At 38.2% G+C, this 22837-nt stretch overlaps 2 protein-coding genes and 1 long non-coding RNA gene across 5 annotated transcripts in view; 2 read left to right on the forward strand and 1 right to left on the reverse strand.

The window, feature by feature from the left end:
* Window positions 1-7672, forward strand: part of ZCCHC4 (zinc finger CCHC-type containing 4) — a 50831-nt gene extending 43159 nt beyond the window's left edge. For all 3 annotated transcript variants that reach the window (XM_027544202.1, XM_027544203.1, XM_027544204.1), the window contains 3 exons: window positions 1336-1387; window positions 1884-2028; window positions 6962-7672. In XM_027544202.1, coding sequence (XP_027400003.1) covers window positions 1336-1387; window positions 1884-2028; window positions 6962-7097 — 333 coding nt within the window. In that variant the 3' untranslated portion in view covers window positions 7098-7672. The remainder of the gene's footprint in view (window positions 1-1335; window positions 1388-1883; window positions 2029-6961) is intronic.
* A 1987-nt stretch (window positions 7673-9659) lies between these two features.
* On the reverse strand, window positions 9660-12506 carry LOC113894181. Its single transcript, XR_003511504.1, has 3 exons — window positions 12306-12506; window positions 10833-12085; window positions 9660-10045 (listed from the first exon to the last, which is right to left on the reverse strand). It is a non-coding gene; the product is annotated as an uncharacterized LOC113894181 (long non-coding RNA).
* A 1554-nt stretch (window positions 12507-14060) lies between these two features.
* Window positions 14061-22837, forward strand: part of ANAPC4 (anaphase promoting complex subunit 4) — a 33135-nt gene continuing 24358 nt past the window's right edge. The window contains exons 1-8 of the mRNA XM_027544206.1: window positions 14061-14360; window positions 16656-16761; window positions 18727-18859; window positions 20397-20471; window positions 20613-20639; window positions 20734-20778; window positions 21416-21500; window positions 22116-22220. Coding sequence (XP_027400007.1) covers window positions 14232-14360; window positions 16656-16761; window positions 18727-18859; window positions 20397-20471; window positions 20613-20639; window positions 20734-20778; window positions 21416-21500; window positions 22116-22220 — 705 coding nt within the window. The 5' untranslated portion in view covers window positions 14061-14231. The remainder of the gene's footprint in view (window positions 14361-16655; window positions 16762-18726; window positions 18860-20396; window positions 20472-20612; window positions 20640-20733; window positions 20779-21415; window positions 21501-22115; window positions 22221-22837) is intronic.

The following is a 22837-nucleotide window of genomic DNA, read 5'->3' on the forward strand; positions in this document are numbered from 1 at the left end:
GTACCTTTCTCTAATCATAAAGTACTGCAGGCTTTTAAAAATATTTAGTTGCCTTTATTATCATTAATAATCTTTGAGTTATTTTTATACGGTACTGTGTGACTGCTAAAATTATTAGTGTTTCAAATAAGGCACTAAATGAGGACTAAATTTTGTTGAGGGCAAAATTGTTTCAAATAAGGCATTGAATTATTAGATACCAATCACTGTTCTGATGAAGCAGCAGTTAATAACAGGACTTTTTATGTGCCAGGCCCTGTCTTAAGTGCTGTACATGGACTGAGTCATTTACTCCTCACACAGCACTAGTAGACAGAGCTTTTCACGGGTGGGGAGGGACTGCAGAGGACACGCTTCCTAGTGACATTGTTAGGGAGGCAGGATCACCCTTGGGATATTCTGTTATTTTAACTAAATCCAGTCAAAAAGAACATGTGAAGTTTAGTTGGCTGATAAGCACATACTATTCTCTAAAGGAAAGGCTATATTTTTATAACTATTGGAAAGTACATTTTTTATAACTTTATAATTGTATTACTGGTTATACTGGTTTTTTACTATGGTAGCATTGATTATATTTATTTCCAATTAGTTTAGAAAGTGTCTGTATTCTTCATTAAAAAAAAATTGTGCCCAAATGATACAAATTACAAAATGAGGAAAAAAAAGAAACAATTTTTTTAATTTAGAGATGCACACATAAGTGGAAAAGATAAAAACAAGGAAGTGAGCATCAGAAAAGCTAGGATAGGTGCTTCTCAGTGCGGAAGGAGGAATGCTGGACTAGAAAGGGGCATTTGGGGAAGTGTCTAGGGGACTGATGGTATTCTGTCTCTTGACTTAATTGGGTTCTTCAGTGTTCACTTTATAATACTCACTAAACTGGATGTATGCATTTCATGTACTTTTTAAGGTATGTTTTATTTCATAGTTTTTAAATTACCTAGATAGTAACCTCCATCCTTCTAAATTACATTTTCTCAAATATGAACGTTATTAAGGATTATGACAGATAGACTATAAAAACTATGAGTCATTAATTCTCTTGAAATTTTCTTTGAGTCCTTCTTCATGCAGTTTGGGTTGATTTATCTGGAGTGGACTTTCAAGATCATTTAAATAAATCCCCCAGTTTTAGTGTTAAGGAATCTGGGGCATTTGAGTTGAGTGGAGAAATGCATAAATTAAAATCAAAGTATTTAATTGTAAAGCTCAGGAAAGTGAGAAATAAGGAATGAATAATTTACATAGCTTTTAATAAGCCATTTTAATTTTTAATTATCAGACTTGATTCTTAATGACAAATTAATCATAATTTAAAAATTGTTTTTGTAGGATGGCAGGAAATGGAACCATTGCTTTCTCTGCAAAAAGTGTGTAAAGCCTTGTAAGTATTTAGACTTAGTGTTTGAGATCCTATGAAAACATTTGGGTTTTTCTTCATCTAAATAGAATTTTTATTTAACTGTATTGACAAAAGAAAAAAATTAATATAGAGACTTACATTAATTTACTTTCTTTTTAATTTTTACACTTATTAAAATGAACTTTCTCTTCTTCAGAGAGAGAGATGACTTTACCTTGTTTGGTTTGGCTTGTTTTAGTAGGATTTTGTATTGTTCAGCCAGTCCCCATTGTATCAGTGGTTTGTGACTCATTGCAGAAGGGTGGAATTTGTTGCCACGTATCAGAAAGAAGTTAGCTGGTTTATGTGGGATTCCAATCTCTTAACCTTGGCCTCTTTAGCCAAACTATAATTAACTAGGCAAAGCGATCACAATATTTGAAGTAAACACTATTCATACTTAGTCATCATAAAGATTAATCTAATGAAAAATTCTATTAAATGAACCTCTTCTAAAACCTAATTTTTTATTTTACAGCCTGGATCCACTGTAGCATTTGCAATCACTGTGCTCTTCCAGATCATTCTTGCAAGGGCCCTAAAGACGGCTGCTTTATTTGTGGTGAATTAGATCATAAACGGAGTGCTTGTCCTAACATCTCTACATCTAAGAAAGTTAACAAGTTAGTTGAATTCCTTTATTTACTAGAAAAAATTTTTCTTGTGTACAGAACAATCCACAAAAGTGTGCAATACCTGAAGGACCCATAAGTGCTAAATTAATTGTTGCTTTCAGTGTCAGGCATTGTTTGCATAGATGGGGAGGAAGGGTATCAAGGTGAGTCAGAGAGCTTAAGATTTTACAGGCAAGACCAGTAAATAACCAAAATATAAGGTAGAAAATGACTGACGAACTTTCCTGTATGTGTATGTAATATAGTAGTTACAATTCAGAGCAACATTATACCAATGACAGTAGTTGATTTAGAAATATTATTGGTATTTCAAATGGGCTGACTTGTGATTACATTTTTTTCTTTTTAAACTAAAGGGATGACATGTATTGATTGAGTTCTCTTGTTTTGCTGATGTGAAAACCAGATAGCTAAGTTTAATATTACATTAAAATTGAGATCAGGATAAAAATTTTGAGCAATCATATAACTTGTGATAAAAAAACATCTTTTAGTATTACAAGTGTTAGGTTGGTGCAGAAGTAATTGCGGTCTTGCATTGTTGAATTTTGCCATTTGATACTGAAATACATTCTTAAATAGATGTTACTTTATACATCCTTTTAATGCACATTTCTTTTCTTTTTTGCTAATGAGTTATTGTTTATTTTGTATTTATTTTAGACTATAGAAATGATATTAGACAAAAAAACAAATTTGAGCAATTCTTTTATTCGAGGTCAAAATGGGTTGTAAAGCAGCAGAGACAACTCACAACATCAACAATGCATTTGACCCAGAAACTGCTAGCATACATACAGTGCAGTGGTGGTTCAAGAAGTTTTGTAAAGGAGACAAGAGCCTTGAAGATGAGGAGTGTAATACAGCTGGTCGTAGGAAGTTGACAACGACCAATTGAGAGCCATCATTGAAGCTGATCCCCTTACAGACAAGTTGCTGAAGAACTCAACATTGACCATCCTATGGTCGTTTGACATTTCAAGCAAATTGGAAAGGTGAAAAAGCTCAATAAATGGTTGCTTCATGAGCTGACAAAAAATAAAAAAAGTAATTGTTTTGAAGTGTCATCTCTTATTCTCGGAGAAGGCACTGGTGACCCACTCCAGTACTCTTGCCTGGAAAATCCCGTGGCTGGAGGAGCCTGGTAGGCCGCAGTCCATGGGGTCGCTAAGAGTCGGACACGACTGAGCGACTTCACTTTCACTTTTCACTTTCATGCATTGGAGAAGGAAATGGCAACCCACTCCAGTGTTCTTGCCTGGAGAATCCCAGGGATGGGGGAGCCTGGTGGGCTGCCGTCTATGGGGTTGCACAGAGTCGGACACGACCGACGCAACTTAGCAGCAGCAGTTTCTCTTATTCTGTGTAGCATTTCTTGATTGGATTGTAATGCGTGATGAAAAGCAGATTTTATATGACAGCTGTCAATGACCAGCTCAGTGGTTGGACCAAGGACAAACTCCAGTGCACTTCCCAAGGCCAAACTAATACCATAAAAGGTCATGGTCACTGTTTGGTGGTCTGCTACCTGTCTGATCCACTACAGCTCTCTGAAGCCTGCTGACACCATTACATCTGAGAAGTATGCTCAGCAAATCGATGAGATGCACCAAAAATTGCAATGCCTGCAGTCAGTATTGGTTAACAGAATGGGCCCAGTTCTCCACAACATCGCCTGACCGCGTCACACAGCTGCTTCAAAAGTTGAATGAATTGGACTACAAAGTTTTGCCTCTTCCACCATATTCACCTGACCTCTCACCAACCAACTACCACATCTTCAAGCATCTCAACAACTTTTTGCAGGGAAAATGCTTCCACAACCAGCAGGCAGCAGAAAACGCTTTCCAAGAGTTGGTCAAATCCTGAAGCACAGATTTTTATGCTACAGGGATAAACAAACTTATTTCTCACTGGCAAATATGTGTTGATTGTAATGGTTCCTATTTTGATTAATAAAGATGTGTTTGAGTCTAGCTATAATAATTTAAAATTCATGGTCCAAAACAATTACTTTTGTACCAACCTGAATACTTGATGCTTTACTAACTACTTATGATTGTATTCTTTTCCATCTGTTTTTATTTTTTTGGTCAGTAGAAATTTTTTTCCATTAAAGCCCAGCCATTTGAATTCTGCCTACTATTTAAACTACCTTTTCCACTGAAAAGTGAAAATGAGAGTGTCAGTAACTTAGTCGTGTCTGACTCTTTGCGACCCCATGGACTGTAGCCTGCCAGGCTCCTCTGTCCATGGAATTCTCTAGGCAAGAATACTGGAGTGGGTGGCCATTTCTTTCTCCAAGGGATCTTCCCAACCCAGGGGTCAAACCTGAGTCACTTGCATTGCAAGCAGATTCTTTACCATTGGAGCCACTAGGGAAGCCCATATTGAATCTACTTTAAATAATTTAAATAATTTTATTTATTTACTTATTAAATAATTTAAATAAATTTAAATAATTATTCCCACTAAGTAATAAAGGGTAGAAGTGGTATTATAAAAATTAATTAAAGAGGTATATTGAGTCTTAGAAAATACTTCTCCTTATAAACCTTTAAGAATAGAATACAATCTCATAAAGTAGGGGTGATCTAGGGGTGTTTTACTATTTACAGTTTAATTCTAGTTGCAAACAGGAGTTGGTATCATGCTCAGCCTTTGATCCTGTGATTTTATGATACATGGAAACTGAATTTGCATTTTGGTAATACACTGTAGGCTCTTCCTTAGTTCTTAAATAGCTCTGACTAGTCTATTTGTTAGTAATATATTGTTTTCATTGAGGAAAATCATGTAGTATCTTTCAGTACTAGATTTTATCCATTTTAATTTAAGACCAAATCTTTTAGGACGTGGTATACCTGATAATTCTTGAATAATATCACCTTCTCTCAGAGAAGACACCTAAATTGTTAATGGTTATTTTCAGATATTGCTTTCAAAAAGTTTTTACAATGAATTGACAAGGCATGAACTTTTTACAATAGTAAAAAATAATTTTTATGCTTTTTTTTTTAGCCTATATGGCATAAAAGGTCTTTTCATCTTGTATGTTTCATAGTCGTCTTATGTTACTTTAGTTTTCCTTAGTGTTTTCGTTTGGTTATGAACTAGAATGATGCTGGCTCCCTCTTGTGGTTAGAGCTCGTTTTATCAGTCACATAAATACTTGTAATTTAGAGGACAAATATCAATACCAGGTCAATTTAATTTTAAGGCAAAATAAAACAGCCAGTTGATTTATGCTCAGTTTATCACTGTTTAAAGACTCTACCTCTGGAACATTTTGTTTATTCATATTACAAATGAGTATTTTCTTTCTGTTTTTGTTTACCATATCTTCTAGTGAAATCTGGTTCATGTTTAGTTCTTATCAGTGGATAAGCCAAAGAAAATTTGTTTGAATTTTGTATACAGGCATGCATAATAACATCATTGATTTTGCCATCAAGAGATTATACGTCATCACATTTGCTAAATCATCACTTTCCAGGACATTTTCCTACTTTAAAATAAATGGCTAGAAAAAAAGGAGACTTTTATAACATGCACAAAACAGAACGATGATGACTGTTTTGTTTTATTTTGAACTTAAAAGATACCCTAGTGCAAAATCTAAACACTTTGGAAAAATATTAAATTACCAAGCAAAATTCTGAGTAGTAGTCATGTGGAGCTACTAATAATAGCTAGTATTTATTTAGGAGTTACTATATGCGGAGCATTTTATATACCTGAATAATTTATAGTAGTGTATGTAGTATCAAGGTAAAATTAAGAGCACAGTTCCCTGAATCATGCTGGTTCTGCCACTTCCTCATAGATGATTTCTTAGCCTCAGTTTCTTTCCCTAAAAAAGAAAAAGTGAGGAGAAGGAAAGGGAAGGGTGATGTCTGTCTGTCTTGTCTGTCTCCCAGCTCCTTGAAGTCAGGTGTGCCCATTCATGTTTGTAATCCCAACACTTAACATGTATACTGAGGGAACCAAAAGAGAGGCTGGGTTTGTCCACTAGGAGATTATAGACTGTATATGAAGCTGCTTTCCCAGATTTTGGTCCTGGGAAGATCAAGAAGAAGCTTTCCCCTAGGACTTGTGGTGGTTTATAAGAAGGAGTCTAACAGTTGATATTGCTGGGCAGCCTTGGAAGTTTCCAGGTTTGCCAGTGCTGGCAGCCCCAGCCCACCCCTTTGTTCATGATATAATAAATGGCATGATTCTGCTAGCTTGGAGAAAGTGAATGAACAGACCAGTAATCTTTCTCAGCTATAGATTGCCTGTAACTTAGTTCAGAGAGCACCTGAAACAAAGGATCTGTTTTTGTTTTCTGGTATGATTTAATATTTTTTAGAGATTGACTTTCAGCTTATTCATTTTGAAGCTAGTCTTCAAGAGACCACTAAATGTGGACTTCCTGTATGGCACTTGTCAGGCTTTTAGGATACTGAGGAAAGGAAAATTAAGACTATAAGATGAGCTTCTGTAAGCCTTTTCAGAGCTGCAGCATTCTTCTACCATTGCTAACTGTCAGTGTATCGGTCTTTTTCTGAAATATGTAATTCAGGGATTTGGAGATAGAAGTGCTGAGTTGAGCGGTACAGATGTACAAGGGGAAAAAAAAAAAAAAACCCTCCCAACTCATTGGCTTGACTATTTACCTCTGTGGTGTATTCGTCCTGAATAGATTGTTCTAAATCTGTAGTAACCATCTTTCAAAGAAATTTCTTCTCTAAAACATTTTGCTTGGTCAGGACTCTATCTCCTTGTTACTGTGGTTAGGATTCTGAGGATTTATACTTATAATACAGTAAATTCTTTCCCTTCTGTTTTCTTATTTGGTTAGCTAGTTAATTAAACTTCAACATAATTACATAATTCACTGTGCTCATTCTCCAAAATAATTTAGCACCTTGTTTTTCAGAGCTGTCAGAAAGCAGAAGCAAAGAAAAAGCAATAAGATGAAAATGGAGACCACTAAAGGACAATCCATGAATCATACATCTGCTACAAGGAAGAAGAAAAGGAGAGAAAGAACCCATCAATATCTTTGCTCTTAAATGTCCAGTGACTGGAGAATAAGAAAGATTTATAGTGCAACCTTTGATGCCATTTTCTGAAAGTGCCATGTTGGACTTAAATTCTGTTGCTTTCAAAGGTATGCACCTTTCTAAGCTTGAAAATAAGGAGGAGGTATTTTGCTGGTTTATAGACACCCCCCCTTTATACCCTCCTCCCCGCCCCCCCCACACACACACTGCAGCCCCTCTGGAGACCTTCGCTGACTCACTAGCTTTTGGTGCCTTTTTTCTCTCTTTACATCTCTTCCAGTCATACTATTTTAGCCTCTTTTATCTGAAAAATGGGCACAGAGCATTCTTTTGCAGAAAGAAAGAAAAAAATAAGAATGAAAACCTGAGGTTTTGTTTACATTGAACATAGGAATATGTTGCTAGATATTTTAAATTAAATATTAAAATATTGTACAGTGGCTTAAATCTCATTTGTAAAGAGAAATACAGTGTACAGTTTTTTTTTTAAGACAGAATCTGAAGATGGAAAGAATTTTGACAAAGGCAGTCTAAAACAATTATGATTATGGTTATATTAATATTAAATATTTATTTTTCAACTACTCTTTGCAGTTATCCTTTGATGGTATAGAATCACCTAAATGTTTGTTGAATTATGACTTGCTCTGTCATCTTATTGTCTTTTAACTTATGCAGGATGTTTCTTTATAAAAGTTGTAGCAGAGGCAGTCTATTTTGGTGATTCAAACTCTTCTTTCCTATTCTAACACTTCCTGGTTGTATGTCTTTGGCCAAGTCATTCACTCTCTAGAAGCCAGTGTTTCTTATCATTATAACAGGGACAACACATCTCAGGTTTGTTTGTGGTTAAATTAAATGAGGCACATGCACCTGGCTCTCAGTTCGCTTGTTAGCCTGGAGAAATGTTAACAGGTGAAGATGGTAATTATCTGGTGGTCCAGGGTTGCAGCACTAAAGAGGAGTTTGAACAAAGAATTCCCCTCCCCATTTCTCTGCTAGGTATCTGACATTATCTTCTTCAGACTTAGTAGTTTTGAATGGCTTGTATTTGCATAATGACTCTCCTCTCTTTCCCACATGACTAATTTAGAGCACGTTTGGAGGCATCTCTACTTGGGCTTAGCTGGAGCCCTCTAAGTAAAAGTAGAAGAACTGTACTTCATCTTTTATTTAAATTCCACCTGGTATTTTACGTTTGGATGGTTTGGTACCTGCTGTGGAATCCTCACACATGGCCCTGACAGTGTAGTCCTGATAGATCAGGTGACATCAAAAGATGAGCCAAGCTCCTGGATTTAACAAGCATCAGAAAATTCTTCTCTTGCCCCATTTTTGTGGGTTGCTGTAGTGATAGGAGGGGCAGGTTTTGAGGTGATTGGATGAGATATGAACCTTGTAGAGTCATTGTAAGAGTCTCTCTGATTCAGGCATAGGTGTGGACATTGCCTGACTTTCATGGTGTCCATGATACTATGGTTAAAATCTATTGAAATCTGCCCAGAAACTCAGACACCTGAGGGACCGTGACTGCTGAAGAATTGGGTCCTGATGGCCAGTGGTTATCATTACCACGTTTTCTTAGTTTTAAGATACCATCAATTGTAAAGTGTGCTATTGATGGAATCATCTTTTCAGGGGGAAAACACCCTTATCTTTTTAATTGTATATATTAAGTTTTAGATGTATCTTATTTCAGAAATACTGAAATGTGAAAAAAAGCCCATATTAGTATTGAGCAAATAGGGTGTTACTTATAATCAGGAATTCTGTACTTAAAAACTTCGTTACCTTCTCAGAGAGTTAAAAATAGGAAGTTTGATGGTTTTGTTCTTGTGTTCAGTTAATGGTAATTTTAAGGACTTAACCTCTTTCTTTTCTCAGAGGATAAACTAACAGAATGTGAAAATGTCTCTGGCAGGTATAAAGTGTGATGGGAGATGAGGTCATTTGTTCTAATTAGGAATCTGCATAGCTGAACATTAAGATAGTTACTTAAAACAGCAGTAAAAGAAAATCCCTGAAATTTGACAGACAAACCTTTTTAAGCTTTTTAAAAGGAAATTTTTTTTTGGCCATGCCTTGTGGCATGTGGAATCTTAGTTCTCCCACCAGGGATTGAACCTGGGCTCCCTGCAGTGAAAATGTGGAGTCTTAACCACTGGACCACTAGGGAAGTTCCCGAAAAGGACATTTTTCTTAAATAATTGCAGCTAAATTTCATTCTGTTTCTTGTTTATATTACATAACGTAATGAAATATGACGTTACTTTGTCATATTTTTGTACTTCGTCACTTTTTGTCACTTTGTAGGCCCTGAATGAGATTAGATTTTTTTTCCCCTACATTTAGTGTGACATTTGGACTAATTTGTTTCTCTGGTATGCCTCAATCTTTCCATCCCATTCTCTTTTTTCTGTTTGGAATATTTCCCTCCATACAGCCATCTTTTAAAGTGTTACGGAGCCTTTAGGCCCTGGTCCCAATCCCACTCTCTCCTGGTGAGTTTGAGACTGATACCAGCTAAGACCTTCCTCTCCAAGCCGATTACTATTCTGCAGCACACTTGAGTCACTTTTTATGTATTATTCCATGATTGTATTGACAGCTTCTGTTTCCCCGAAAGGTTTCAGTTTCTTAATGTCAGTGCCCACTTCCTAGAGTCTCATGTCTCCTAAGTGTTGTAGGTACTCAGTAGAAACTTGAAAGTATGGAATTTTCTACAGGTTTTCAGGTGGTAGGTATATTAATTTGCTAGGGCTACTATAACAAATGTATTGGATGGCTTAAACAACAGTAATTAACTTTGTCACAGTTCTAGAGCCTGGAAGTTCAGGATAAACGTGTTGACAGGCTTGGTTCTTCTGCGGCCTCTCTCCTTGGCTTGCAGGTGGTTGCCTTCTCTCTCTGTCCTCACATGGTCTTTCTTGGGTGTCTCTTTGTGTCCACATTTCCTCCTGTAAGGATGGTCAGATTGCATTAGTGCCCACCTTAATGGCTTCATTTTACCTTTATCTCCTTTTTAAAGATGGTGTCTCTAAATCCAGCCCCTGTCTGAAGTACTGGGAGTTAGGTCTTCAGCATATAGATTTGGAGAGATACAGTTCAGTCCCTAACATTAGGCTTGCCTAAGATATGGAGACAAATTGCTCTTTTTCTTAGAAGGATTGAAAAAAAAAAAAACCTGGAGGCTGAGATGGTAAGGAATCTGCCTGCAGTGCAGGAGACCTGGGTCTGATCCCTGGGTCAGGAAAGTCCCCTGGAGAGAAGGAATGGCAGCCCACTCCAGTATTCTTGCCTGGAGAGTTCCATGGATGTAGGAGCCTGATGGGCCACAGTCCACGGGGTCACAAAGAGTTGGACACGACTTAGCAACTAACACACAACACTTTATTACTAAAAAATGCTAACCATCATCTTATAACAAAGGGATGCCACAAATCTTCAATTGTAAAGAAACAATATCTGTGAAATACAATAAAACATGGTGTGCCTTTGACTTAAATATAAAATGACAGCCTACGAAAGGTTGTGGTCTGATGCCACCTCCTTCATGATGTCCTCGATGGTGTCTCCAGTGAAACAGTCTTCTTTTGCCATTGAAATATAGGTGTGTGTTTGTGTGTCTTGGACTTGTTTTCAGGCACTTAAATCACACCCTGCACTACAATGACTCTCTGTGCTTGTTTCCCTCTCTAGCTTAGAAGCTTGTTGGGGCTGGGGCCTGTGGACTTCATGGTATACCTTCACTGGCTCCCTGAGCTGTGTCTTGCACACGGTGATGTCAGAGACAACCAGCTGCAGGACCCATGGCTGCCTTCCTTCTTCCACAAGCCTGGGAAGCTAACACAGTTAACTGGAAGTTAGTACCCAGGCTAACACTGTTCTTCACTCACCCAGTAGAAGCTCCTCATAAATCAGGGTTGGGTCATGTGAATGGAAATGGTCATTCATGCCTTCAAACCCAACTGTGCTGCCTAATAGTAAGACGCTAATACACTTAGAGCTGCCAAGAAAGAAAAGCTTTAAAAAAAATGCAAAGGAAAAATCTAATTTGACTTATTTGATGTGGTTTTAACTGGAAATTAGGACATGGATTAAATTACTTGAGGGTCAGCTAGAAGGTCATTGATAAAGTGACGGTAAGATCTCTACAATTTGATTTCAAGAGACTTAGTATAAATGTTAACTCTGCAAGATTGAGGGGGAGGGAAAGCATCAAAACTGAGCAAGCAGATCTCAGAGATTCAAGGGGTAAGTTATATCCCTTTAGCTGAACAGTCACAAGATTCTCACACTATTGCACAGCTTAGTACCCCTGCAGACTGCAACTGTGACATCCGTTTGTCTTTAAGAAACTAACCCTAATTAGATAGGCCAGTTTCTTCACTTGCAAATGTGGAGGTGAGGAGTGGGAAAAAACGAGATAGCCTAAACGTTCTACATGTTTAAAGAAGACAAAAGGAAATAAAAGTTGCTGCCTGTTAACTTTACACTTAATACATGAGCCACCTGAGTCAAAGAAAATGAAAAGTAACTCTGATTCTACTACCCAGAGATAACTGTCACAGCTTATGTGTATTTTCTTCCAAAAATAAGATTACTGTATAAATAGCTACAGACACTTTAAATTTTTAAAAAATAGAATTGTAAAAATAGTTTTGTAATCCTCTCATAAAGATGTGAACATCAGTTTATATATATAATGACAGTATTATTCTTAAGTATGGATATATTGTATTTAATCAGTCTTCTGTGGTTGGGCAGCTGTTTCCATTTTTCACTATTGTAAACAATTTGATGAATGTACTTACAACCAAATTTTTTCTTATTTCCAGATGGCCACATCTGGAACTTCACACCTATGATATTTCCTATGTTGTTATACTTATCTTGGGGGAAATTCATACTTATCTGTGAAGGTTTCATAATATGTAGGTAGTTACTCTCCTCTGTCTTGTAACACTGAGGGTATAGCTTTGTTCACAGTCCTTTTCCTGTGTGGTATGAGAGACCATATTCAGGATAAGTTTCAGGAAAGTGGGCATTCAGTTTTCATAAGATTGTAAAGCAGGTAGACAGTGGATTTACCTAAATGCACCCCACCATCTAGATTATTGCCATGTGTTAGAGGATGGAGAAGGTTATCATGAGACCCGGAAACCAGGCAGCCAGCTCCATATTATCAATGGATCAGTTTTTTACCAGGTAACTCACAAGTTGGGGTCAGGCAGACAATGATCTGGAAGCATTTGCAACTGCACTCAGCACCACCAAAGGAGCACTGCAACAGTTTTATATTAGTTCACCTAGAGAAACAGGAAGTGCATTCTGAAGTCAAGATTTATGAATGGGTAATTAGTCTTGGCCTTACCTAGTGGCTCAGACTATAAAGAATCCGCCTGCAATGCAGGATTTGATCCCTGGGTTGGGAAGATCCCCTGGAGGTGGACATGAAAATCCACTCACAGTATTCTTGCCTGGAGAATCCCATGGACAGAGGAGCCTGGCAGGCCACAGTCCATAGGTTGCAGAGTCAGACGTGACTGAAGCGACTTTAGCACTAGTCTTGTGGGTGCCAGGAATACGTCAGGGAAGGTCTTCATCATTGTTTGGGGACTAACAGAGCATAAAGGCCACCTGGGCCTAATAATTATTTAACAGTATTAACTGCAAAGCTCTTGATGACAGAGAAGTGATTTACCACACAGTACAGTCCTGGGTAGGGCAATGGAAGGACAGGTGGAACTGTACATGGCTCAAGGTGGCACTGGTTGTGCTAACAACTATACAACACTCCAGAACATTAATACCCGAAAATGCATTTCATTAATAACAAAAGCAAGTCCATTCTCACCTTGGGATACTGCCTCTGGACAAATTTGGGGACCATGCTTAATAGTTTGCAGAAAAAGCAAGGTAAAAGACCCATCTCTGAAAGGGAGCAGGGTAAACATCATGAGTTACAAACTGCCTGGCATAAAATATGCCTGAAATATTTGTTGCTGAATGAATTAGTCTACTTCTGTCACCTTTTCCCAGGGGCTAGATCCAGATAGATGGCAGGAAGATAGGGCTTATTTAGAGTTGAAGATCTTCCCACATTTCTTGTTTGAGCAAGTCAAAGGAAGTGAAAGGTAGATGGCTTTCTACCATAGATTTTAAGATGGAGAATCACAGGATGATAGTCACATTATTTTAACCAGGTCCATAACTTATGGGAACTTTTGAACAAGTTAACACGTTTAGATGTGTAACAAGAGGCATCAGATGGACACTGATTCACACAACCGCCCAGGCTGAGCCCATGTCCCCTGCACTTGTGGAGCCCAGATTCCTTCGTATAGTAGACGCTCCAATAGCTATGAGACAAATCCTGACTGAGCCCACGGTCCTCATTTATTACAATGCGGCTACTAATATCAGTAGTTATGAAGCTTAAATGGGACAAAGAATCAAGGTATTTGCCTATGTCGGAGATTTTAAAGCAGAACTCTCCTACGTAGGCTGCAAATTGGCAGCACTCTGAGTGTTCCATAAATCCTGGGTCCCATTCCGTACTGCGCTGTGCTGTGCTTAGTCGCTCAGTCGTTTCCGACTCTTTGCGTAGCCCCTAAGGCTCCTCTGTCCATGGGGTTTCCCAGCAAGAATACTGGAGTAGGTTGCTATGCCTTCTTCTAGGGGATCTTCCCAACCAAGGGATCGAACCCAGGTCTCCCGCATTGGAGGCGGATTCTTTACCGTCTGAGCCACCAGGGAAGCGCTTTTCATCAGTCTGGCTTGCTGCCTGGGCACGGTGTTTAAAGCAAAAGAAACAAAAAACCTCTACTGAGCAAGCAAGACTGAGGACCACCGGTTTGGAGACTGTTGAAGGGACTCTGGCTGATCGAAACCTCGCCTCCGTGCTCTCGCGAGGAAGTTCGGGCACCGGAAGTGCTCGGAAAGCGCGCGGCGGCGGCGGCAGCGCGGCTGGCGCGGGCAGGAAGAGCGGGAGGCGGAGACCGCCCGGGCCGCGTTGGCTGCGGTGGGGCACCTCGCTGGTACCGCCGCCGTCGGGGCTCTGCCGGAAGGGTCCGGGGCGGGAGCGGCCGCGGGGGCCCCCAGCCAGCCTCCGACTAGGGAAGTCATTGCAGGGCCGTCCCCATGTTGCGTTTCCCGACCTGTTTCCCATCCTTCCGGGTGGTGGGAGAGAAGCAGTTGCCGCAGGAGATCATCTTCCTGGTCTGGTCACCCAAGCGGGATCTCATTGCTTTGGCCAACACCGCGGGCGAGGTGAGTGAGCCGGCGCGCAGCCACGAGGACACCGAGCCCGGGCCACCTGTCTACCCTGCCCCTCTCTGCAGTCTTGCTGCATAGTCTAAGTGAATATAAGGGACCATACACAGGAAAGGTCTTTCGTATACCCATTTCGCGCATTCTGTGGCCAAGTTTTCACACAGCTTGACACAATCACACGGTCCTGCATCCCGGAGACTCTCATAGTTATTTGTTAAATGGGGCTTTTAAAGGCTCATGAATCACTTATGAGTTGACATAGTAGTGGGTCCACAGATTCCGCCCTTCGTTTACTTACAGTTCAGGCAGAACAAAGGTGAGTTGTCAGACTCGAGCTGTGAATATGCATGTCTGTAGCTGCCAAAGAGGATGTTTAAGAATCTTTATTCTGTTGTCCAGCATTCACAGTGTTGGTTGGTTGGCCACCTTCCATTAAAAATACCTTTAAATTGAAACAAAGAGTCATGCTTCACCTGATGGAATGTTCCTGATTCACTGATTCCTGATGGAATGTGCCTGAGTGTTGTCAGTATTTCTGCTGCTGCTGCTAAGTCGCTTCAGTCGTGTCTGACTCTGTGCGATCCCGTAGACGGAAGCCAACCAGGCTTCCCCATCCCTGGGATTCTCCAGGCAAGAGTACTGGAGTGGGTTGCCATTTCTGGTTCACATTATATTACACGTCATCAAGTGTAACCCAGTTGTAACTATCTACTGAAAGTTTCTAATTACTTGGCAGACATTTTGTAAGGAAACCTTCACCTTTGTGTCTTTACTCCTTTGTCCCTTTGGCAGGTGTCCTAATAGTTACTTGGCCAGGTGGGAGTTGTCTTCAGCCAGGCTTAGAAACTAGTTGGAAAAGGGAACTTAGCAGTAAGGGAAACGTAGCAGCCTGGAAAGTTGTGTTGATTGTCATGGCTTTGTCGCCAGGGTATTGATGTCTGCTTTCTCAAAGCCCTCTATGAAATCTAGTCTCCTTCCGCATCCAGAGTGTTCTGGAATTCTGTCATGGCTCTGAGAGGAGTGCAGTTCCTTCAGCCACAACTGTAGAAGGGAAGGGAAAAAATAGGAGCATCAGTGTGACCAGATGAGTAGGTATAATTGTGGGCACTTGTTGCTTCCATTTTCTTAGTGAAGAAGAAAGGGCACTGTTTAGGAGTGAGGATGGAGAAGAAAATATTGGACTTTTGAGGACGGAAGAGAAGTTTGAAGAAGCCGACAGGGCGAGTGGACTAGTGAATCTAATAGGATTGTTCTTCAGTGTTAGAAGGCACATGAGGTTCGTGGTTCTGTAGTGAAACTAGTGAGCACGGTTGTGTGTCTCGTCTGTTCAGCTGCGTGGGTGCAGGTGTGGTTGGGTTTAACCAGAGTTGTTGTGACAAAGGGTGACAAAAAGCAGGAGATGCAAGGGAGTCGAAGTTATGTACAAGAGAAATGATTGTAGTGATGAACTTTGGATTCTAACCTGATTACGTAGGGAAGTGACGTCATGTGTGGGGTGAGGGAGAATCGGTGGTAGACTCATTGGATTGTATGTCTTGGTGAGGTTGAAGAACTGAAGTTGGGTATTAGTCGGGATGAGCAGGAAAGATACAGACAGTGATGGAAAGTGGGAAGTTTGCAGCTGAAGTTTATGGCAGCATTTGTAGTTGTCGGTAATGACAGTGTAACAGACATGACCCTGGGAATGACTGAGGTGAGGCAGAAGCTGTGATCATTGAAGAAGAGGTAGTTGAGAACCAAAAGCCAGGACATTGTTGCTCTTGAAATCACCAAAAATGATGATGAGTAGTGTTGGAAGGCATGAATGAGCCAGTGCATGCGTGTGTGCTGAGTCGCTTCAGTTGTGTCAGACTCTTTGCGACCATATGGACTGTAGCCTGCCAGGCTTCTCTCTTTCTGGGATTTTCCAGGCAAAAATACTGGAATGGGTTGCCATTTCCTTCTCTAGGGAATCTTCCCCACCCAGGGATCATACCTGAGTCTTCTGCTTGGCAGGTAGATTCTTCACCGCTGAGCTGTCTGGGAAGCTGTATTCCTTTCTAAAACATAAGTCTCTTGTTGACATAAAAGTTAGGAAAATGTGTAGAGTACAGGGTTAAATTAGACCTTGTTTCACTCATTTCTTTGAAAATACCTTAAGTTCATTCAGACACTCTTGACTTTGAATTTTTTCTGATGGCTAAATATTATACTTGGTACAATTTAAAAAAAAATTTATAGTGGGGTTTAGATTTATTTTATTTTTGGAAATGGATGTTTTTATTATCTGCCATTATATCTGTTTTGTGTTAGGTTTTACTTCATCGACTTGCAAGTTTTCATCGAGTTTGGAGTTTTCCACCAAATGAAAATACAGGAAAGGAAGTGACCTGTCTCGCTTGGAGACCAGATGGCAAACGTAATGACAGTATTATAAAATATATGTTTTTGTTTTTCAGAAAGAGTATTCTGTAAAAAGAACTTATAGAAAGAATTTATTTTTCTTACAGTGTACTAGAATTCTAAATACTGATTTGGGAATTTTGTTTTTTCAGATGCTTTATAGTATTTTCATGGAACTCAGATTAATTCTGCCATCTTGTTTCATGGCAGAGATATCTCTAAAATGAAATCTGACTTCTTGGCAAAGATAAGTCTAACAGGAAGTTTTATGAGAATATACAGGGTACTTTGGTTTTGTTCTTTTGCTGTCTTGTTCTGTACTGTTTTCCCAGAGCTTCATTTGCCACTTACTAGTCAGTTCAGGGAGAAGGCAATGGCAACCCACTCCAGTACTCTTGCCTGGAAAATCCCATGGATGAAGGAGCCTGGTGGGCTGCAGTCAATGGGGTCGCAAGGAGTCGGACACGACTGAGCAACTTGACTTTCACTTTCATGCACTGGAGAAGGAAATGGCAACCCACTCCTGTGTTCTTGCCTGGATAATCCCTGGGACAGGGGAGCCTGGTGGGCTGCCATCTATGGGGTCGCACAGAGTCAGACACGACTGAAGCGACTTAGCAGCAGCTGCAGCAGCAGTCAGTTCAGAGCCACCATGGCCTTTTCTTCCCAAAATGTGTTTTAGCATTAAATGGGTGTTTCGTAAATATTCCCTCTGCACAATTGTTTACCTCACCTGAAGGACTGTCAGTTTTGACCCCCTTCCTTCAATTTCCATGTGATCTTACTCCTGTTGGTACCCTGCATGTTGTAGCTTATCATGCTACTGCTCTGAGGACTGAACTCTCCTCTTCCATGTGTTGTTACACTGACAGTCATTTGAGCTGCTGTATATATCGGGTCAGCACAGGAAAATGCTGCAAGTCATCTGTATCATTGGTGCCTAAAAAAAAACAAATTGTTTTTGTAAAATGATATGTATTCCTCCTTGTTGCCTCCTTTTTTCCCTAGATAAATATAAGTATGTAAAAATGCCCTGAAAGCCTGTCACTCTACAGATAACAGCTATTTTGGTCTATATTCATTTTGCTCAGTTCTTGTTTCTTCTACTGGAAAAAAAAAATAAGTATGTGCAAAATTAGAGAACTTGTGTAAGTAGTATTTTGAGATCTTGCTCTCTTCATCCAAAAACATCAGGATCTCAAAAATCATGAAAGTCAGTGTGTGTGAAAATGTATTTAAGTAAGTGATATTTTTATCATTAAAAAATGTCTTCTGTTTTTGGACAGTAAAATAGGGCTTAGCTTGGTAATGATTATTTCAAGATTGCTTTAAATTGTTTTAAAGAAGAGGAGACTTGGATTGCCTCTCATCTCACAGAGTTGTGTGTATTGGTATACAGTGAAACACACAGCCTTCTGTCTAGACGTTCTTCAATTTTATATGTTAGGAAGACATTAAAGACTTCTGTAGAGAAACGATACTAGATGATTCAGCCACAGTGAAAGGAAGAAGACCCATCAGTATTTGATATCCCTGTTCAATAAGGGTTAGAAATTAAAAAGAGGAATAAAAAACCTTCCCAGGAACCAAGCAGACGGAATCACTTTGTAACTTTCAGGTGGGGACTGGTATGTCTTGGTGATACAATATTATTGTTTATATGTTGATGTCTGTCTGTGTTTTCTGCTTGGCATCAAGGTTCCAGTCTAGAGGCTCTGAAATGTAAGATGTTCAGAACAGTACACAAGACAGGAGTAGGTTGCTCACAAAAGTCTGAGCATTTGAAAGTAAGTGTCGATACCAGCGTAACTGTATGCAAAGATACCTTTCAGTTTTTTACTTATTTAAAGGAAGGATTTAAGGGTTAAATCATTTCTATGATTATGATATATTTAAAATAGTAAAATTGGGCAAGAAATGAAATACCCATTTTTCTCTTAAAATTACACTGACTTATTCTGATTATTTCTTCTTGTTTTAGTTTTGGCCTTTGCTCTTGCTGATACTAAGAAAATTGTGTTGTGTGATGTAGAAAAACCTGAAAGCTTGCACTCTTTTCCTGTGGAGGCCCCAGTTTCTTGTATGCATTGGATGGAAGTGACTGTTGAGAGCAGGTAGAGTGATAAAGAAAAACCCCAGTGGTCCCAGTAGGATGTTCATGAAATTTTCATTTTTTAAATGAAAAAGTGGAAACTTAGGTGTATCTGAGTATTGAGTATGTGTATTTGCTTTTAACCTTTTGTCTTAAGCTTATCAAGATGAATTTTTTTAATGTTTGCTAGATTTCTTTCTCTTCTGGAAAAAAATCTGTTTTATTATTGGAGCAGCAATGCCTGAACGGCCAAGATTTTTCTTCTTGGTTATTTTTAAAAGTTTATATCAATGACTTATAGTTTCAAGTAATATTAGTTAATATTGCTGATTAACGAATTAAGGTTCTGTTTTTCTGTTCACCATATATTTCATCCTGGAACTTTGTGTTTCTGTGTCTGAGTACATGTTCTTCGACGATGAAAAGTGCTGAATTGAGCATTTTGTTTTGATGCTGAATGAGTTCTTTTTGTTTTTGTGGTCCCTATAGGTTCCTTATTTTGTGCAAATAGTTTTGCCTTAGTCTGAAATCAAGTACTCTGCCACGTTTGCAGTAAAGATAGCCTAAAGGGTCAGTAGGCTTAGTGAGTACTGAACATGAAAGTTGTTTTGGTTTTTTTTTGAGGAAATAAGATCATTTTCTTCTTGTTAGCTTTTCTGTTCTAATTAGGTTTTAAGTTAATATCAAATGAATTTGTAAATCCTGATTATTAATTCACAAATTTCCTCAGGAGGGGCTTGTAAAAATATTAGATAATAAGGTCTAGCCTGGGGTTTAAAATTCACTGTAGATAAAACAAGGATCAATCCATCATCAAATAATAAAGGTTGCAAGTGGTCATGTGAATTTATAGAGGAACAGAGTATACCATGTAATTTCTGTCCCAGTCCAGTTACCTGCTAAGTGTATTCCTAACACACTTTCTGTTAAGAGTTCAGAAATGTTATATGGAGATTCCAGGGTCTTTCAGGACACCACTTTTCACCTTATTCATTTCCGTCTGTATTTGGAGGTAGGATTGAAAAAAATGGGAGGATAAATAAAACTGTTTCAAAATACTTGGTGTCATCTTATATACACCAACTGGATTGTTACGTCTCCAAATGTGTGTAAGTCATAGAACCCATCATTACATCATGTAATAACTGCAGTGTTCTTTAAAAGTACTCTTGGTACTCCTATGTTCAGTGTTGGTTTTTAGAGGAAAGATAAGGAATCATAAATTCTCAGTCCATATCTGGTACTGATACTGAATACATATGGATGCATTTCATATGCTGAGAAAATTGTTTATGTTCCTCTTAACATAAAGTGGGTAGGCTGATTTTTTTTCTTTCAGAAATAAAGTTCAAGATAAATGAAGAATTTCCAACTTTTCTATTTCTTGTGTGTGATTGTTAAATGCCATACACAGTTTTACCACTGTAAAAGTCACTATTTTATTTGGTAATGTGTCATATGTAAAATTGGGCCTTTAAAAATTAATATTTTTTAATGGAAAGAGAAGTAGAATCTTTGTTTTTATAAAACTTATTTTTGTCTTATTTTCCCCTTTGTAGTGTTCTAACATCCTTTTATAATTCTGAGGATGAATCAAATCTTCTCTTACCTAAACTTCCTACATTGCCAAAAAAGTAAGTATCAGAGTTTAACTCATTAGAATTAATCTTACAGGTTTCTTTCTTTTACTTTTAATATTGACAATTTTCTCATGTGTTTTAAAAAAATGCATTTCTATTGAGAGTTTTTTACCCTAATCTGTTTGTTTTTTTTAGTTATAGCAATACCTCAAAAATATTTAGGTAAAGTATGCCTTTTTTGTTTTCAAGTAAGATAAATCTTTTATTATTTGAAGCATATAGTTGAAAGATAACCCAATTTATTTTTATATTTTAGTGAAGAAAATTCTGATGAAATTATTAAGCTTTTGGGAGATGTCAGGTAAATCTTGCAGACATCTTAAATAACAAGTTTTATTTTCTTAAATTTGATACTTTAGGCAGTTTTATACCAGAGTTCCAAAGATATTTTCTTTGTCATTTTATTTCATTGCTGACAAATACCTCTGAACAATAAACAGACAATATCTATTATTCACTCATTTTTATTGTATGACATTTGTGTCAAGTTTAATATTATGGTATACTTTGATTTTTAAAAAGTAAAGGAGGATAGAAGTGCTTAAGTTTCTGAAATTTAAATTGAAATCTTCAGGTTCTTTAAGCCCACTTAATATGTTTAGCATCAGGGCCATGATAAAACTGATGGCGCTTTATATTAACTGGAAAAGAGATGATTTTATTATTGAGGGTATATAAATACAATTGTTAAAATAATATATTCTTATTTTACTGTAAACTGAGGTTTTTTAGGCCGAATGAAATTTATGTTGTTCTTTAGAGGGGAAAAAAAGAACAAACCCAATGTAATTGAAACTTGGTGAATTTATTTAGAGGTTCAGTCTCCCTGCTAGGCAGCTTGAGTGTGCAGATTATATGAGGGCAGCAACAACTTGTATCTTGGTGTAAGAACTTGGTCCTCTCTGTTGTCCTCAGCTTGTTGCATTATTTTTAATCAGGCTTAATATTCTTGTCCTTGGAGGAAGCTCTGGTTTTATTGAGCTTTATGCTTATGGAATGTTCAAAATTGCTCGAGTCACTGGGGTAAGTTTTTCTTTAAGATTCTTTATTTTTGTCTTAGAATGTAACAACTGACTGATTTATGGAAAAGAATAAAACATTACTTTTTTTCTCAGTTTCATTTCTTGGATTTACTTGTCCTTAAATGTTAAGAGGATAATTTTCTTACTAAGATAAAATAGTGATATGATGTCTGTGAAGATCAGAGGTTCTTAGTAGAATTAGTCAAAAAATTTTTTCTTAACTAAAAGATTGCTATGGTACACTTGATTATGATTTAATGTTTTTCTAGCCTTGCGTTTAAGAGCTACCATTTGTGATTGGAATGTGATGAAAGTCATTAGAAGCAATCTTAGGCTCAGTCTTGGTCTTCTCCATACCTTTTTCTTATTCTTACAGTTCCCTAAAAGGATGGAAAATGTTGCAGGCTCTGTGGGCTGTATTAGTTCTCCAGCACTTGGGTGCATTGTTAGGGTCTGTGTCCGTGTCCTTGCAACTAAGTGGACACATGCCTTTATCTGCCACATACGTGGCAGGAGTTAACTGCTTTTTAGAGCTCTGAATTTTTGCTTCCTGTATTGTAAGCAGATGCAGTGTAGCAGTAACACTAAATATAATGGGGATTTGACTGTTTTACAGATTGTTGGTACTTGTCTTGCGTTATGTCTGTCAAGTGATTTGAAATCATTGTCAGTGGTCACAGAAGTTTCTGCCAGTGGTGCTTCAGAAGTTTCGTATTTTCAGGTGAGTATTTGAACCAGCAGAGAGTAAATATATATTTTTAAAGGTTTGATTTTTATTATCCATATCACTGGATTCTAATGGTCATTAAAACAAAAAATTGACTTGGAGCTTCTAAATCTTAGAGTGTTACTGGTGAATACCTTATTATTCCAATTGCTAAGCATAATTTTCATCAAAACAGTGTTTCGATGGTCTGTTAATGACCAATATTAACTTGTTGCTGTACCAGTTCATGTTTGTAACAAGTGTTTTCTTGGGATTTTGACCATAATAATAATAAAAGCTAATATTTATTAATTATTTAATGTGTGCCCAGTACTGAGTAATTCAGTATAATTTTATGTGAATCCTCACAGTAACCTAATAGATAGGTACTGTTATTATCCCCATTTTGTAGTTGAGTAAATGGCACGCAGAGGAACTGTAACTTGCTTGGTAAGGACTTGAAGGTGATGCTGGGCAGTCTGGCTCCAGAGCCGGGGCTCTTAACTAACACATCGCCTCTTGTGTGAGATGCCTACTGAAAGCCGGGGAAAACCTTTTCATTGTGTGCTGTTTGTGTCATAGACTGTGGAAACTGGGCTCCTACAGAGTATTTAGATGGTAGCTTTGCCTTC

The sequence above is a fragment of the Bos indicus x Bos taurus genome, chromosome 6 (genome assembly GCF_003369695.1).
Source record: "Bos indicus x Bos taurus breed Angus x Brahman F1 hybrid chromosome 6, Bos_hybrid_MaternalHap_v2.0, whole genome shotgun sequence".
Taxonomy (NCBI): Eukaryota; Metazoa; Chordata; class Mammalia; order Artiodactyla; family Bovidae; genus Bos; species Bos indicus x Bos taurus.